Below are 14525 nucleotides of genomic sequence, written 5' to 3'. Positions count from 1 at the left end.
ATGACAGGATTTCTGTTCCTTTTGTCTTCTCTCCCTCTGCAAAAACTTACTCAGAATGAAAATGAAAACCCAAACGACATGAGAGAGCAGATCTTTGAGCATGAAGATGGAGGAAGAAAGCATGATGAAACATCTTCAGCTCTTCTTTCTAAAGAAAGGTGCTTAGAACTGTTAAGAAAACATTATTTTTTTTAGTTTTGGTAATCATATTCTTCTTGTTAAATTGATAATATTTATAAGCTTTATCCTGGCTGCTGGTGTAATTTTTCATTCTAAATAACTGTATTTCTAAGCTTACATACTTCAGATTAAGCAATGTTGGGCTTTTTATAAAGCCCAACAATGTAATGGCATAGAAGATGAGACAAATGTTAGGGTGTTTTAGTGTGTCTTTCATATTGCACTAGTGTGCAATCATTTATATAATTTATACATATGTATGTGTATACACATTGTATGTATATACATGAAATAAGCTTATATGAATATGATTGTTGTATTTGATGATACTTTTTGACTGTTCTGTAACATTTTGATCTGTGTAGTGGAACAATCTTCTTAACTGTCACTTTGAGAAATATTTATAATGAATACCAGGCAAGTAGACCTCTGTTTTAAAAGAACAGCTATTTAAAAAACCAAGGTAAAGTAGAACTTTTGATAAACAGTTTGACTTTTTACATATTTTGTAAAAAGAATTGACTTCTAACACAAATGTGCTTTAATATTTACGTATATGATGTGGTTTTAGTCTTAAAGAAATCATTTAAACTGCAAATCTTTCCTTGTTGCAAGGGTGTGTAAGGGATTAAACATTTTGAAAGCAGAGGAAAATCAGGACTGATTAGTCTTTGTCCTGCAGGGATGCTTTTCAGAAGGCTAATGAAAAACTCATGAAGATTCTTTTAGAAGTTGTGAAGACAACTGTGGCAATGGAGGAGACAATTGGTCGCCATGTGCTTGGGTTACTGGATCAGTCTGGAAAAGGCCAGCCTTCCAAACCAGTTGGATGGGGCACAGAGACAGAGGAGTCAGTAAAACCCTGTATCACTGTGGGGTATGAAAAAGGTAATGGTTGTATGGTTTTGCATACTTTCATTATAGATTTAAACAACCTTTAGTTTTGAAATTTTTAATCAAAAATAGAGTTTTAACTTTTTTTATTTGAATGCATATGACATCTCTGCTTAAGAGACAACATTTATGGAGTTGTCTCTGTCATGCCGCAAGACAGTTACCACACATTATCTATGTTTCAAAGCCTGCAAAGGAATGGGAAAGTGATTAAGAAAATAAAAAATAAGTATGTTCCCATTGAAGGGTGCAAAGAGAAAGAGAATTAAAAGTAGCTCCATGGTATTTTCCACCAACTTTGCACCTTCCTCTGTGTATGGGGAGTGGGAGCTAGTGTCAAAGGCTGTATCCCTACTAGTGCACTAAGTGTACATAGGGATGTTGCTGCTCACTGAGGCCAGCTGGCATGGGGCAGCCTGTATATATATTATGTGGTTGAGGCCTTCCTTAGCCTTCTAAAGAGGGTGACTGCATGCAAATAGCCTTTGAGAAACAGTTCCAGGAGCTTTCTGACTGTCAGGATTTGCCAATCAGCTGTTTGGAGGAGTGCTAGTTAGGACAAGCCTAAAAGGAGCATTTTAATGTTGTAGTTAGTTGCTTATCAGTGTCTAAGAACTGTCTCACGTTTAATTTTTTGTGATTGTACTAGGATAGTGTCTGTCCAGTTTACACAAGGAAAGGACATTTTTACTTGAGCCAGTTGCATTCTGTTGATTATTTTGACTGGACTGAAAAAGAAAATTGGGGGACAGAAAATTCAGTTTTAGTTCTACCGGGATGGAAGAATGAAAAGCATTCTAAGGATTAGTAAAATCAGGCTTAGGAATACAGCTGCCAGGAGTGATTAATAAAACTTGACAACATTTCTATATTTTGCTTCTTGTCTGTCATAGGAGCCATCCCACCATGTTTCTGTGATGTCTATTATACCCCCATACATGTGCACAACTCTCTGATTCCTCTTGTTTGTTCCCCATACTATGGGCATTTGTATATAGGCATCTGAGCCGAGCTCCATATGAAACTGTCTCAGTTGGCCCCTCCCCCAGCACATCTAGTTTAATAATAATAATATATGCATAACTGCACGTACAAAGGGCTAATACATGAACGTTGCCCTTCACTACTCTCATGTGTGCTTGCTCTGCATGGGCATGTACAATGCACAATACATGCATTTTCTTTTTGCTTGTTCCTGTACCCAAGTACAATGTGTGTACTTGTATGTGTTACTAATTATTGTAACGAACTATTCTTAATACACATTATTTGTATTACATATATGCACAGTTTTAAAAGTGCCATTATTTGGTGTTTTGGGTGTGTACAATACAGACTTATGCTTGGCTTTCATAATACAACTGTCTAAATGCACAACAGGCCCTGTAATTGGAATGTATTGTTGATTTCTTATGAAGTCTTCTGGTGAAAAAGTACTCTCGTAAATAAACAAGACCTCTCTTTATTCCATTCTGCTAGTGATGAAGGTTGCCTGTTCTAACTCTTCTGCTTGCTATTAGTGTATTTTGAAGAGGCATGTAAGGTTTTACTATTCTGTAGCAAAGAAATATCTACTATTGGAATTCCCTTCTTTGGTATTTGAGTGGCATTCAAGCTGTCCCTTTCAAAATGATCCAGTAGCATCCTTGCTGTGTACATTGTTCTGCCACTGGGGTGAGATAGCTTTACTAAGAGTCATGTTGTTCCATCAGCAGTATTTGGTCTTTCTTCAAGAGGAATTAGATGACAAATTCTGCTAATGTTTTCAGCAACAGGACTGTTGCTATTAATTTCCTATGCTTCTACTGAATGGCCTGAGAGAACATGACCTTTTAAAAGTTTTTTGCCATTGTTTTCTGGAACTAAGAAATAGGTAGACACTACTATTGTATATTAACGTGTGCATGTTGCTGTGTTTTCTACCACCTAGCCAAACAGATGTTCACAGCATCATATAATGGTTTGGGTCAGAAGGGACCTTAAAAATCATCTAGTTCCAACCCCCTGCCATGAGCAGGACATCCTCCACTAGACTGCTTCCTTTTTAATTATTTACAGAATCTGTAGGAATAAATTTGTACCAATGCAAATGAAATAATAAAATAGAAAATAAAAAAATAAAGTGTTTATTAATAAAGTGAATTCTCACTGACCTTCTCAACATAATCTATATTTATTGACAAACAAAACTCAGCTTACTGTTTTTGCGAAGTTTCATCATTTTAAAAAGCTGAATCATTAAGGTCACATACTTACAACCACAGCCTGATTTATAGAGTGTATAGAGGTTTATCTGGGACCTTGTCTAAGTCATTGGCTATCACAGGATTTTATTTCTAGCAGAGTGAGTAAAGTTCAAATTTCAGTCATAAAACATATCATTGGAAGCGAACAGCATTTGTGTAAAGTAAGCTGGCGAGCTAATTCTGTCTGGAGATTTGGGTCAAGAATTATGATGACAGAGCCAGCAGGCATTGCTGTACTCCTCCCTCAGATGTTGTACCCTAGGAGGAATTGTAGCACTGAAGATTGCTCTGGAGAAGCAGAGCATTCATTGTAAAACACTTTACCTGCTTTCTGAGCTCCTTGTTTCTGAACAGTATATCAGGAACAAGGTAGTAAATAGCTTTTTATACTGACCCACCATAAAACTGATTTTTTTTTTGTTTGTTTTCAGCTTGTAACCCCTAACCTTAAATTTTTAGTGGAATCCCAGGAGTAAACTTAGATACTAGTTCTGCATGATGCGAAGTATGTATTGCTTCAGAAGTGTCAGTTGACAGTTCACAAACAACTTCGGTATCTGAAACTTGTAAGCACTGTATAATTAAGCACTTTTCTTAAGATTTAGTGTGCCATGACATCTGACGTGATGAATGCAATCTTCATGGCAAAGGAAACAATATGAGCCTTTGTTGGTTTGGGGTTTCTTTTTTGTTACAAGGGGAGAGTTTACACATGGAAAAGACATTTTTACTTGAGCCAGTTACATTCTGTTTATTATTTTTAGGGGACTGAAAAAGAAAATTGGGGAACAGAAAATTTGATTTTAGTTCTACTGGGATGGAAGAATGAAAAGCATTCTAAGGATTAGTGAAATCAGGGTTAGGAATACAGCTGCTGGGGTGGTCAATAAAACTTGACAACATTTCTGTTTCTTGCTTCCACCACTGAAAATCTTCCAGCAAGGTGCTGTGTACTAGGGCTATTTTCAAGGGAAAAAGATAGAGAGATTTTCACCTTGGAGTTAGGAAGACCTTTAACATGAACTCCTGTTCTTACATGCCATTTTGCATAAGTTATGGGCATCTACATTTATGATTTTCCATTGATTTTTCTATTTGAGTTGCCAACCCTACAGTATAAGCGGAATTCTTACAGGGTGCGTTTGGTACTTTCTGGTTTTCCGTGTTTATCTTTGAGAATAAAGTTTAAATGTCATCTAAAGTATAAATTGGAACAACTCTTTTTCTTTCCCCCATTTGTTTATAGTTATATTTCAGGTAAATTATGATATTATGAGATTTTTTCATGTAATAAAATTATATTGTAACATTGATTTATTTTGCATTTATCCAGAAGAAATGGAAGCAAATTATAAAAGAACTGACATAAGCAAAACAGAAGTTTAAAGTATTGTCATGCCTTCCTGGAGGCCAAACTGTACTGTTCTGGTCATTGGCAAGAAGTAGTAATAATATTTGTAATACTAGTAATGTAGGAGACATGTTCTGGACCTGGCTTTTGAAAGAATTATGTTCTGAGCAGGCATCAGTGTTTTAAGCCTATTATGTTTTAAGTTTCCAGACAGCCAGAAGTTCAGATGGTTTTGTAACAGACTACACAGTTCTGCAGTTATTCTGTATAAAGTTCATTTTTGCATTTGATATGCACTCATCATTGCACAATTCAACTGTACCACTTGAGCAAATGATTTGCTAAAATGTAAGGGTTATAGGACATGAATTATGAGTTAAGCCTGAGAAGGAAGACAGGGACATTACATAGATAATTTGTACTCCATCAGGAAAGAATTAGCTTGTGCAATAACTAATATGTGATTGTTTTATCTTGTTTATAGCTGTGCTACTGTACTGTGGGCTTTTATTTGGTGAGATCTCTGAAGCTAAGCAGGGTCTTACCTGGTCAGTACTTAAGATGGGTGGCCTCCAAAGAGCATCAGGTGCTGCAGTAAGTGTGTCGGTGGCTCAGTAGGGAATACGTTTTCCTTCAACTCAGCCTCTAACTACCTTGGCACAGCATTTGGAAATACATATGCTGCTGGATGTCCATCTTAAATGAAGGTCCTTTCTACTCTGAGGATATTAAAGCTTCTGCATCACTATTGATATTTTGAGACACCCAGAACCAACCCAAATTTGCGTGTTGAAAAATCAGACTGCTATTGAATAAAAAATGTGAAATTGTTAATTTTGCAGCCTTCCTTACACTGCAGGGGGGTGAAATATTAGGATGCTATGGGGAAACTTTTATGCTGTACAATTCCATTGGGAATCTTTAGTGTGCTGGCAGAGGATGACTGCCAGCCACTGCTAGGGTGACTCCACTATAGCAGTTTGTTCCAAAGTGCAGTATTAAAAGTGCTTTGAAATCCTGTGTAGATGAAAGGAGCCATGTGAATGTGTATTCTATTCATCTAGTTATTCATTCCATTCATGCATACTGTGCCTCTGTTTTTTTCCCTTTGGAGTGTGAAAATAGTTTGTAACGTTATATCCCACATACCTAAAAGGAGATATGAAACAGTAATGATGTAACTAGAAGAAAAAAATTACTAAGTACATCTGCATTTTAAAAATCTTAGCAATTGTAAAATAAAAGTAAATGAAATTAAACCTTTCTAAATTAAAATCTCTCTAGATTACTTTGTTGTATATGGGTCATATATACAAGCTGCATCTATAGTGAAATAAGTGTGTAGATATTATTATCAGAATGTTTGCAGGTACAGTAAGTAAGCCAGGTGGTTAATCATGTTGCAACAAACATGAAAAACAAACTGACTTCCTTGTTAGGTTCAACATCAGCAAGAGGATTTCCAATGTTACTTGTATGCGTGGTTAAGAGGCAAGAGCAAGTATAAGGATATTGTGTCTAACATGTACTGACTACAGTTTTTAAGGATAATTTTGTAAAATTGACCCATTATAATTTCATTTCAATCTCTGTAACTAAACAAACTGTTCCAGTTCAGCAGTCACAGTTCATAGAGTAACCAGGAACTTAAATTCAGAGATCACTGAGTATTGCAACTTTGCTGCTAAACAGGTATTGACCGGTCTTAACTCATTTAGTCATACTGCTGTTTCCCAAAAATAAGGTGGATTATTTTTTTTTTTATTTTTTAGATCTAATTGTTGAAAAAAAACAACACAAAAACGAAGCACAAAAACATTGAATTGATTTTAAATCTATTTCAGAAATGTACTTCATTAAAATAAACTGTCAGTTTAAAAACTTTCCACAGTAGCATTTATTTGTGACGTTTCAAGTCAGGCAGCCTAATGACATAATACTTATTAATTTTTAAAGCACAGTACCAACAATAGCTATCCACTGTTGTAATGTTACTGCTGTATTGCTATTTCATGCTGAAAGTATGATTTTGAAACACCTCAGGAGTTGCTTGCACTTGTCTTGCTTAAATATAGCACTGAGTTCTAAATATGGCAAAATTACTGTTTTCTAGAATAATGTCTATCAGTTTAATACCATAGGCAAATTTTATGTTTCCTGCTTTTCAGACAGAATGGTAAATGCCCCTAAACTGTATCAGACCTCAGGAAGGTTGAGCAGCAGACAGGTGCCAGGTGGCACACCAGTAGGGACAGTTACAGTCCTCTGCATTGTCCTTATTTTGTTCAGTTACTCAATCAATTTTCAGTTTATTAATAATAATGCTGAATTTTGATGTTCTGTATTGTAGTCTGTCCTGAGAAGTTGTCTAAATTATGTGCGTGTCTTTCCCTTTACTCACTTGAGACTGTGCTTTTGAATCACTACTTGAACAGTTAGCGTTAATGCACACTAACATAGCTGGGCATTGGTGAAGCAGGGACTGATTGTCTGCCAGTTTTGGGTTTTTTTACCTGGTTGTATTTTAAATACAGTTTGCAAGTTACTATTGCAAGTTATTCAAAGTAGTAAGGGTTACTGATAGTAACAAAGGGTTGAAGATGAGCTTCAAAGATGAAAAGTGTACTGAAAGGGCAGCTAAGCTATTTTCTGTTAGTATCTCCTTTTCTCTTTCCCTTCTGCTTGTTTTTAGTTAACACTTTGTGTATATTGTTTGTGTAAATTTTAGTATGCAATACTTCCCTGTCTTTGTGACGAATACAAATATTTTAACCATTTTATGACTTGTCTTTCTAATCATAATTTGGATGTGCAATTTTTCATGTTTTGAAGTGCTGAGAGTATGTGTGAAAAGGCAGTCATTGTTTTTCCAGACTCCTGTTCCTCGTATCATGGTAGTAGTATGGGAGATGATGATACTAACATGTGGTCAGGAGCAATGGATGAAGGACTGCTGAGCCAACATCTTGCAGAAAATGGAGTGGAAATAGATCCTGAAAATGAAGAACTCATTCTGAATATTAGTTCTCGTCTACAAGCAGCTGTTGAAAAGCTTCTGGAAGCTATCAATGAAACTTCGAATCAGGTAGGGTGGTCTGATATGCATGCATTTTGAAATCTTTGTGTTTTTTTTTGTCCTTCTTTATTTTTCTCATAAAACCTCATATAAGGCTCATTCTGAAAGCTGAAATGATACTAAAGGTGTCTACTCCAGCATCATCCAGTGATGAATTTAGATTCATGTCATCTGTCTGCTTTGGACTGCAGAGGAAGTCTAAATTTGGGCATGTTTGTCAATCTTGGGCACGTTTCATTGCTCATATGGGTGTGTCATTGCATTCTATTGCAACCCAGAGATGAGACAAGAGGTGTCAGGGCACATTGAACTGCCATTGTGAAAAGGGAGGCTTAAAGGGCAACTGCCCAGTTCTCTTGACAACCATTTTAACATGTCAATTGACTGGCCAAAAAAGTCACAATATTTGTGTGTTGGGCACATATCTACCTTTCTGTCAGAGAAGAAGTTTGTACTTCCAGCTTTCTAGTATTTATATGAGGTATGTGATTCATAAACACTCTTCAAAAAAGAGGTATTGTATGGCTTACTCCTTTCTGTTTGCTATCAGGGTACTTCGCATGGCAAGATGTTAGTTGCTGGCTGGGTTCGGGTTCTTCTCTGTTGAGATTGGAGCTGTACGCCTAGCTCAGTTCAAGTCACACTGCTTATATTATGTGCTTTACTTTTACATTATGTACATCTCAGTTTGAAAGTATCAGAGTAAATACTGTCTCACTGTACTTCTTAAGCTCTGTTGAAGAACTTTGTCTTTAGAGTCAGCTCTTTAATCTGAGACTAGAGTTCGAATGATACAGTGTGTTCTATACTACAGACCCATATATTTGTTAAGTAATAATATGACTTAAAAAGTCATTACTTCCTTGTCTCTAGGTGTAAATTACATAAATCCTAACTACTGGAAATTAAGGAGAAAAAAAAATCTGTGATAATGAAAGTAATTTGAAAATTCGTATTAAGTCTAGTACCTTAGAAGTTTTAAACATTTAAGTTTTATTGGTTTTGCAAAATACTTCAAACATGAAATTGATACTCTTGTTTTCTTAAAAAAATAAGACTAATCTGTGACTTACTAAAATTTAAAGTAATTTAAATACAAATTCAGAGAACTCCCTCTGAGTTAGTAAAACAAGTACTCTGGTGGTTCTTTTAAGCCAGTTTCTGCATTGCATTTCTTTTCAAACTCATTCTGCAACAGGTCTCTTCTGTTTGAGCATGAGTTCAATTTAAAAGAGATATTTGGCTTTTTGAGGTCTTTTTTCACCTTAAGACAGGATTACATAATAGCAAAAAAGTATACACAGATACTCCAATATACAGAGTTCTGAAAAAAGTATGGTTAGGCATTTGTAGGAAGTCTCCCATTTAAAGAGCACATGATACAGAGAAAACCAACTTCAGAGTTTTACAGTAATGAAGAATTCATGCAGCAATTATAAAAGCATTGTCAATACATTATTTTTTTTTCTGAAGATTTCGTTGCTGCTACCTAAATGCATTAGTTTTATACATAGCCCCAAATTATTTTACTTTTGTGACCGATGTTTTTCAGCAAGTATTTACTTCTCAAAGTACTGATGAAAGTAATCGGTGTATTCTAAGTAGCTTATTTTTATTTATTGTCAGTTGACCAAGAAAGCTTATTTTCCCTTCATAGCTTTGTAGCTGCGAGCTTGCCAGCAGCAGAGTTATGTTTTGGCTCAAACACATACACACATTTGTTTCATTGATGTAGATTATACAAAGATGGATTTATCCCTGATGATCATATCTGTTTGGGTTTTTTAAAATTAATAAAATCTTAATCTGTTTACACATTATCCCACAGTATTAAGTATAAATATTAACATCTTTTCTGTAGAGGTACTTTGCAAGCATTCAGGCTTGTCTGCTTTTCAATGTCTGTTGTGTACTTACTGGATTATACATTTCTATACATACGAAGGGTTTGTAGGTGACTTGACAATTATTCTTAAATATTCAGAAATTGAACCCTTTATTTTTTCTACTCTGAAATATTTTATAATTTAAAACTAATTACAGCTAGAAACTGTTTTAACCTTTTCTCTTACTCAGTTGTGTTGTGCATACAGACATGTACACATCTCTTCTAAAAGAGTGAGAGAAACCTGGCAAAAATCTTCAAAGTAACTTTGAGACCTGTCTGAACACACACTTTCAGACCTGAAGTGCAGTTTGAAAGTTTTCAGGCAAGGCATATAGTGGGTGTATTAATTCAAATTCCACCTGATGGTGTTATGTATAGGTAAATAAATCAGGCCACTCCCCTCAGCTCTTTTGGTTGGGACACACTAACAGGAAGCCTTTAGACTAGCAGAGCTTGAGAAAGTTCTTCCTTTTGAATCAACTCCAAGATCAAGAATGAAGAAAATCAGTGTCATAGCTGTATTTCTCTTTCATTTGCCGTAGTGGAGATTGAAAATCATTTTTAGTTTCTGTTCTGCTAGCTTGCATGTCTGCTGCCGCGTATCTGTGCAGGTAAAATTACACTTCCTTGCCTTAGAAATTACCTGTCAGCTGCTGCTGGAAGATTTCTGTTGCTTTTTCATGTGAAACTTCTCTAAGAAGGATTTTTAGGAGTGACTACACAAAGTTTTCTTGCATCTCTCTCTATTCTGGATTAATTAACAACTGAATAACTCTGCTTGAGAATGTGATTTGAGGCTTCCTGCTGATTGTGAGTGGGTTTGTAACCGATAGTACTGATAAGTGTCTTTGGACTGCTAAGTAGACATGTTCTGTTTACAAATACCTGTTGGAATTTTCTAAAACGAGCCTATTTGGTACGAAATACCCATGTGACAATTAAGAAGACAGCAACAACGATATTTTTTGGAATGGATTCTTACCGCACCTACTGGGCATCTGATCTGTTTAGTAGTTTGTGGACTGAAGGACAAGAAGAAGATACATACGAGGTTCAATCTCGTGTGCCTTTACCGTATCCTTTTCCTTTTACTGAACACTTGGATGAGAATAATTCTGTAGTTGTAAATACTTCAATTTTTCACTTCAGCCACAAAAAAAATGGGCACATTGTAAAAGTTGTCTCTAAAATCTCCTTGCCTACACCTCCCTATTCAGTAAGTATAAAAGTTCTTAACAGAAAATATACTTTAATCAGCTTATGTAGAAGAGAATACAGCGAAAAATGATATGAACTTGTATCTGTTGTTAAAGTTATTATGTACTGCTGACAGGATTTTTTCCTAGTGAATTTTTAGTGGGCACTAAAAAAAGCTTTAATTCTCTTTTATTTATAACAAGAGAGAACTGGCAGACACAGAAATATATTGAATTACGGAGATTTGAGATCTCTTTGAAGCACTTAGATGTTACCTTACATTTTCATAACTGTCAATAATTTACTTTTATAGTTTTTATGCACTAACTAGTAATACTAACTAGCACAAGCTTGTTAATGGCTTCTTGTGATCCTATGAAGGAATTTTTTGTTCTTGGAAAATCATGTTCATGTTTGTGTGTCTTTTTTGGTTTGTCCTGTTATTTGTAATAATGCCTTGAGTTGTTATTGAAAAGAGATGGAGAATAATTTTTATACTGAGTTTTAGTAGGAGTATTTGATTGTGTTTAAGTAAGCCGTATTTTTATTGTCTATGTACAGTAATCCTATTATATATTTCCCTTCTACCTGAGATGGGTCTTTCATTAAACACCTCAAAATGTAAGAATAAAGTAATTTTTAAAGTATCTCAAACCAGTGCAGATACTCAACTGCAGTATTTATACCTTTCTTTAACTTCTGTCATAATAAATACACATTAATGATGTCCATCTAAAAAATAATGCTGGAGAAAAGAAATCAAGTATTGTAATTCAGTGAATTATAAATGAGAATTTATTGGCTATTCAGACATTCTTTTCAAAGTGTAATTTTATTTATAAATGGGTAGGTTTGTGTGCAGTCTTCTAAGAGTATTCCTAACCCATTTTTCTGAGTTTTCAAAGCAAGCTAATCATACTCATTAACTTTTCAGGAGATGGTGAGAAAGCTTTTTTTTTTTGCCTTTTTTTGTTCCCCCCCAAGAAATTGAGAGAAAGCATGTTTCTATAAAGCAGAGCCACAGATGTTACTATCTTATAAATGTCTGCCAATATCCATAATATTAAAAAGGAAAAGTAAAAAGAAAGGGGTGAGAGGATAAGGAAATAAGTGTAATTTCATGTTCTGACATTGGAACATGTTGTCTTATTCTGAAAAAGCCATGCTTTTCAGTCCTGGTTTTGTAGTAGTTGAGTGTCATAGTAAGATTGTGATACATCTGTGCTGTACACGTTAAGTATTAACCCATCAGACAAGCAGAGAAGAATATTAAAAAAGAAATCCTTAATAAATCTGTTAGGTGGACATAGCTGGAAGAAACATTGCTTTACTTCCTTGTTGGTCAAAAAGCATGCATTCAAAGTTCCCATTTTCCTGGTGGTCTCATTTATCTTCATCTTAAGGAGAAAACGAGATGAAGCACCACTTGTGTCAGTTTATATGTTGAAACTTCTGCAGCTTTATGCAATGTTTTTTAGCCATTCTAAGTATATGGTGGGTGGTAGCTAGTATGTAGTGTAAAACTCCTGTGCAAACAAAGGTGAATCTAGTGTAACTCCTAAACCAGGAATTACCGGAACAAAGACAAGGATTTAGCCAGGTGGTTCATTGAGTTCATTATACTGACAAAACCTATTTGCTTAGACTTTAGTCAATCGTCCTATTGTAGTCTTCAAATGTTTGTCCAGTAAAGTTCTTATCCAGTGTCCACTGCAGTTACGTGAGACATTGTAAAGAAATAGGAATGATAGAAGAGTTGTCCAAAAACCTTTGGTTTATTTAACTTATGTAATTTTTACCTTCTGTAGCTTGAACATGCTAAAATTACTCAGACAGAACTCATGCGAGAGTCCTTCAAAAGGCAACAAGAGGCCACAGAGTTTATCAAGTATCAGGAAGAACTGCAAGAACATCTTAATGAAGAAACCAAAGCCAGAGAGCAGTTGGCTTTGGAGCTTAGTAAAGCTGAAGGTGAGTAGCTTTTTAATGAGCTGTTGAACTTTACATTCACCTATTAATTAGAAGATTAATTATATCAGTTTCTTTGGAGGTTTTTACAATGTTATCAGCCCTCTAGATAGTTATGGATAAGATGACCTTCCGAGGTCCTATGACCATCAACCACTCTGTGATTCTTTTTCCCAGTTTTGTCTCAGTATTATATGACTTACTAAAATTGATAGCTTGGATATGTGTTTTTTGCAGACAAGCTTAAATATGAACAACTTAGTATCATAAAATGATAAACAGTTGAAGCAGGAAGGCAGGTTCGGAGATCATCTATTCCAACCCCATGCACAAAGCAGGGTCATGTAAGAGCAGGTTGCCCAGGGCTGTGTCACTCAAGTTTTTAATCGATGTTGTCCATGTTTCTCCACAGTGTGTCTGGACAGCCTGTTCTAGAGTTTGACCACAGCCAAAAAGGTGAAAAAATTAAAAAAAACACCTTTTTTGTGTGTTGAAATGCAGTTTCCCATATTTCAGTTTGTGCCTGCTGCCTTTTGACGTTCACTTAGTTTCCCACAAACATGGATAAAAACACAGAACCTTCACTCTGACTTTAATGCTGTGGTGGTGATATGCTTCAGTTAGCACTCTGTTTGAAGCTGTCTTTATAAGTGCATTTGCAGCTGCATGAAGGAAGCAGTTAAAAATTGCAGGGTATTGCAACAGGGGAAGTCTAATAATCTTTTCTGACATCACAAAAGTATGTTCAAACCTGACAGACACTTAATTTGTTCTTTAGAAATAGCTTTGTTTTCTCTATAGCCTAATGTTTTTATTTCCACCCAGCATTTCTACCATTATCTCTTTGTAATTAGCAGCTGGAAAAGATGCACAAAAAGCCAACCCTGTAGGTCAGTTGTCCATAGTAGTACGCAGAAAGATACTTTAGTTAGTTCTAAAGGTCAGCAGACTTCTCTGAAGTCTGTTTTCAAGTGGTAGCATAAAGTTTCGTAGCCAAATGTTATTCCTTGAGAATGCTACCCTCCCAGAGTTCATCTTGTTTTTACAGATAATCCAACATGACTTTACATGCTATTAATAGGTGGGACACATAACCAGACAAGGAAATGCAGGTTTCTAGGCCAAGTGTCTAAAATGTGGTGTGAGGGACAGTTGGTAGCTTGTCAGTTCACACAGCATAAATGTTGTGTCATCTGCACTAGTATTGGCTGCAGCATTTCAATAGCTTCAGTAAAACTGAAAGGAGGAAAACTGATTTCAGAGGGAATAGATTCAAATCTGAAAGTGGCATTATTACGTGTTTTTTTTTTTAATTAAGAGTGAAAAACCCCTCATGTAGAACCTATCTAAACATGAAAAAAAAAATTAAATCTTACACCAAAATGTTGACCCAAGAATTTATGTTCTTGCACAGATGTAGTTACAGAACTGTTTAGCATTGGTGAATTTCAGAACATTGGCAGCTATTATGTTTATTGCTGCTTTTCTTCAAGGATAATATTTTTGTCTCATTAGATTATTTTTTTTTATTCACGTATCTTCTATAATAAGTTAATACAGACTAACACATTAGGACAAAGCAGAAAGGTTACAGTTCGTTTTTGTTTAAAGGTAGGATCTGCCATAATGTCAGCGCCCTCTGCATTGGTTCATTCCTACAAGGAGTAACTAAAAAAAATGCTGGAGAGTAATTTTATTTTTAAAAGTGCTTATTATGAACTTATC

At 35.4% G+C, this 14525-nt stretch overlaps 1 protein-coding gene across 6 annotated transcripts in view; it reads left to right on the top strand.

Moving 5' to 3' along the window:
* Window positions 1-14525, top strand: part of AKAP9 (A-kinase anchoring protein 9) — a 78734-nt gene that overhangs the window by 31701 nt on the left and 32508 nt on the right. For all 6 annotated transcript variants that reach the window (XM_061350121.1, XM_061350118.1, XM_061350120.1 and 3 more), the window contains 4 exons: window positions 55-158; window positions 863-1068; window positions 7545-7756; window positions 12641-12803. In XM_061350121.1, coding sequence (XP_061206105.1) covers window positions 55-158; window positions 863-1068; window positions 7545-7756; window positions 12641-12803 — 685 coding nt within the window. The remainder of the gene's footprint in view (window positions 1-54; window positions 159-862; window positions 1069-7544; window positions 7757-12640; window positions 12804-14525) is intronic.

Source organism: Neopsephotus bourkii, unplaced genomic scaffold, assembly GCF_033783945.1.
Source record: "Neopsephotus bourkii isolate Nb327-2 ecotype Australia unplaced genomic scaffold, CSIRO-AGI_Nbou_v1 NB_479, whole genome shotgun sequence".
NCBI classification, from domain to species: domain Eukaryota; kingdom Metazoa; phylum Chordata; class Aves; order Psittaciformes; family Psittacidae; genus Neopsephotus; species Neopsephotus bourkii.
Note: the sequence above shows the minus strand (reverse complement) of the source record. Positions and strands in the feature narration are given on the sequence as shown.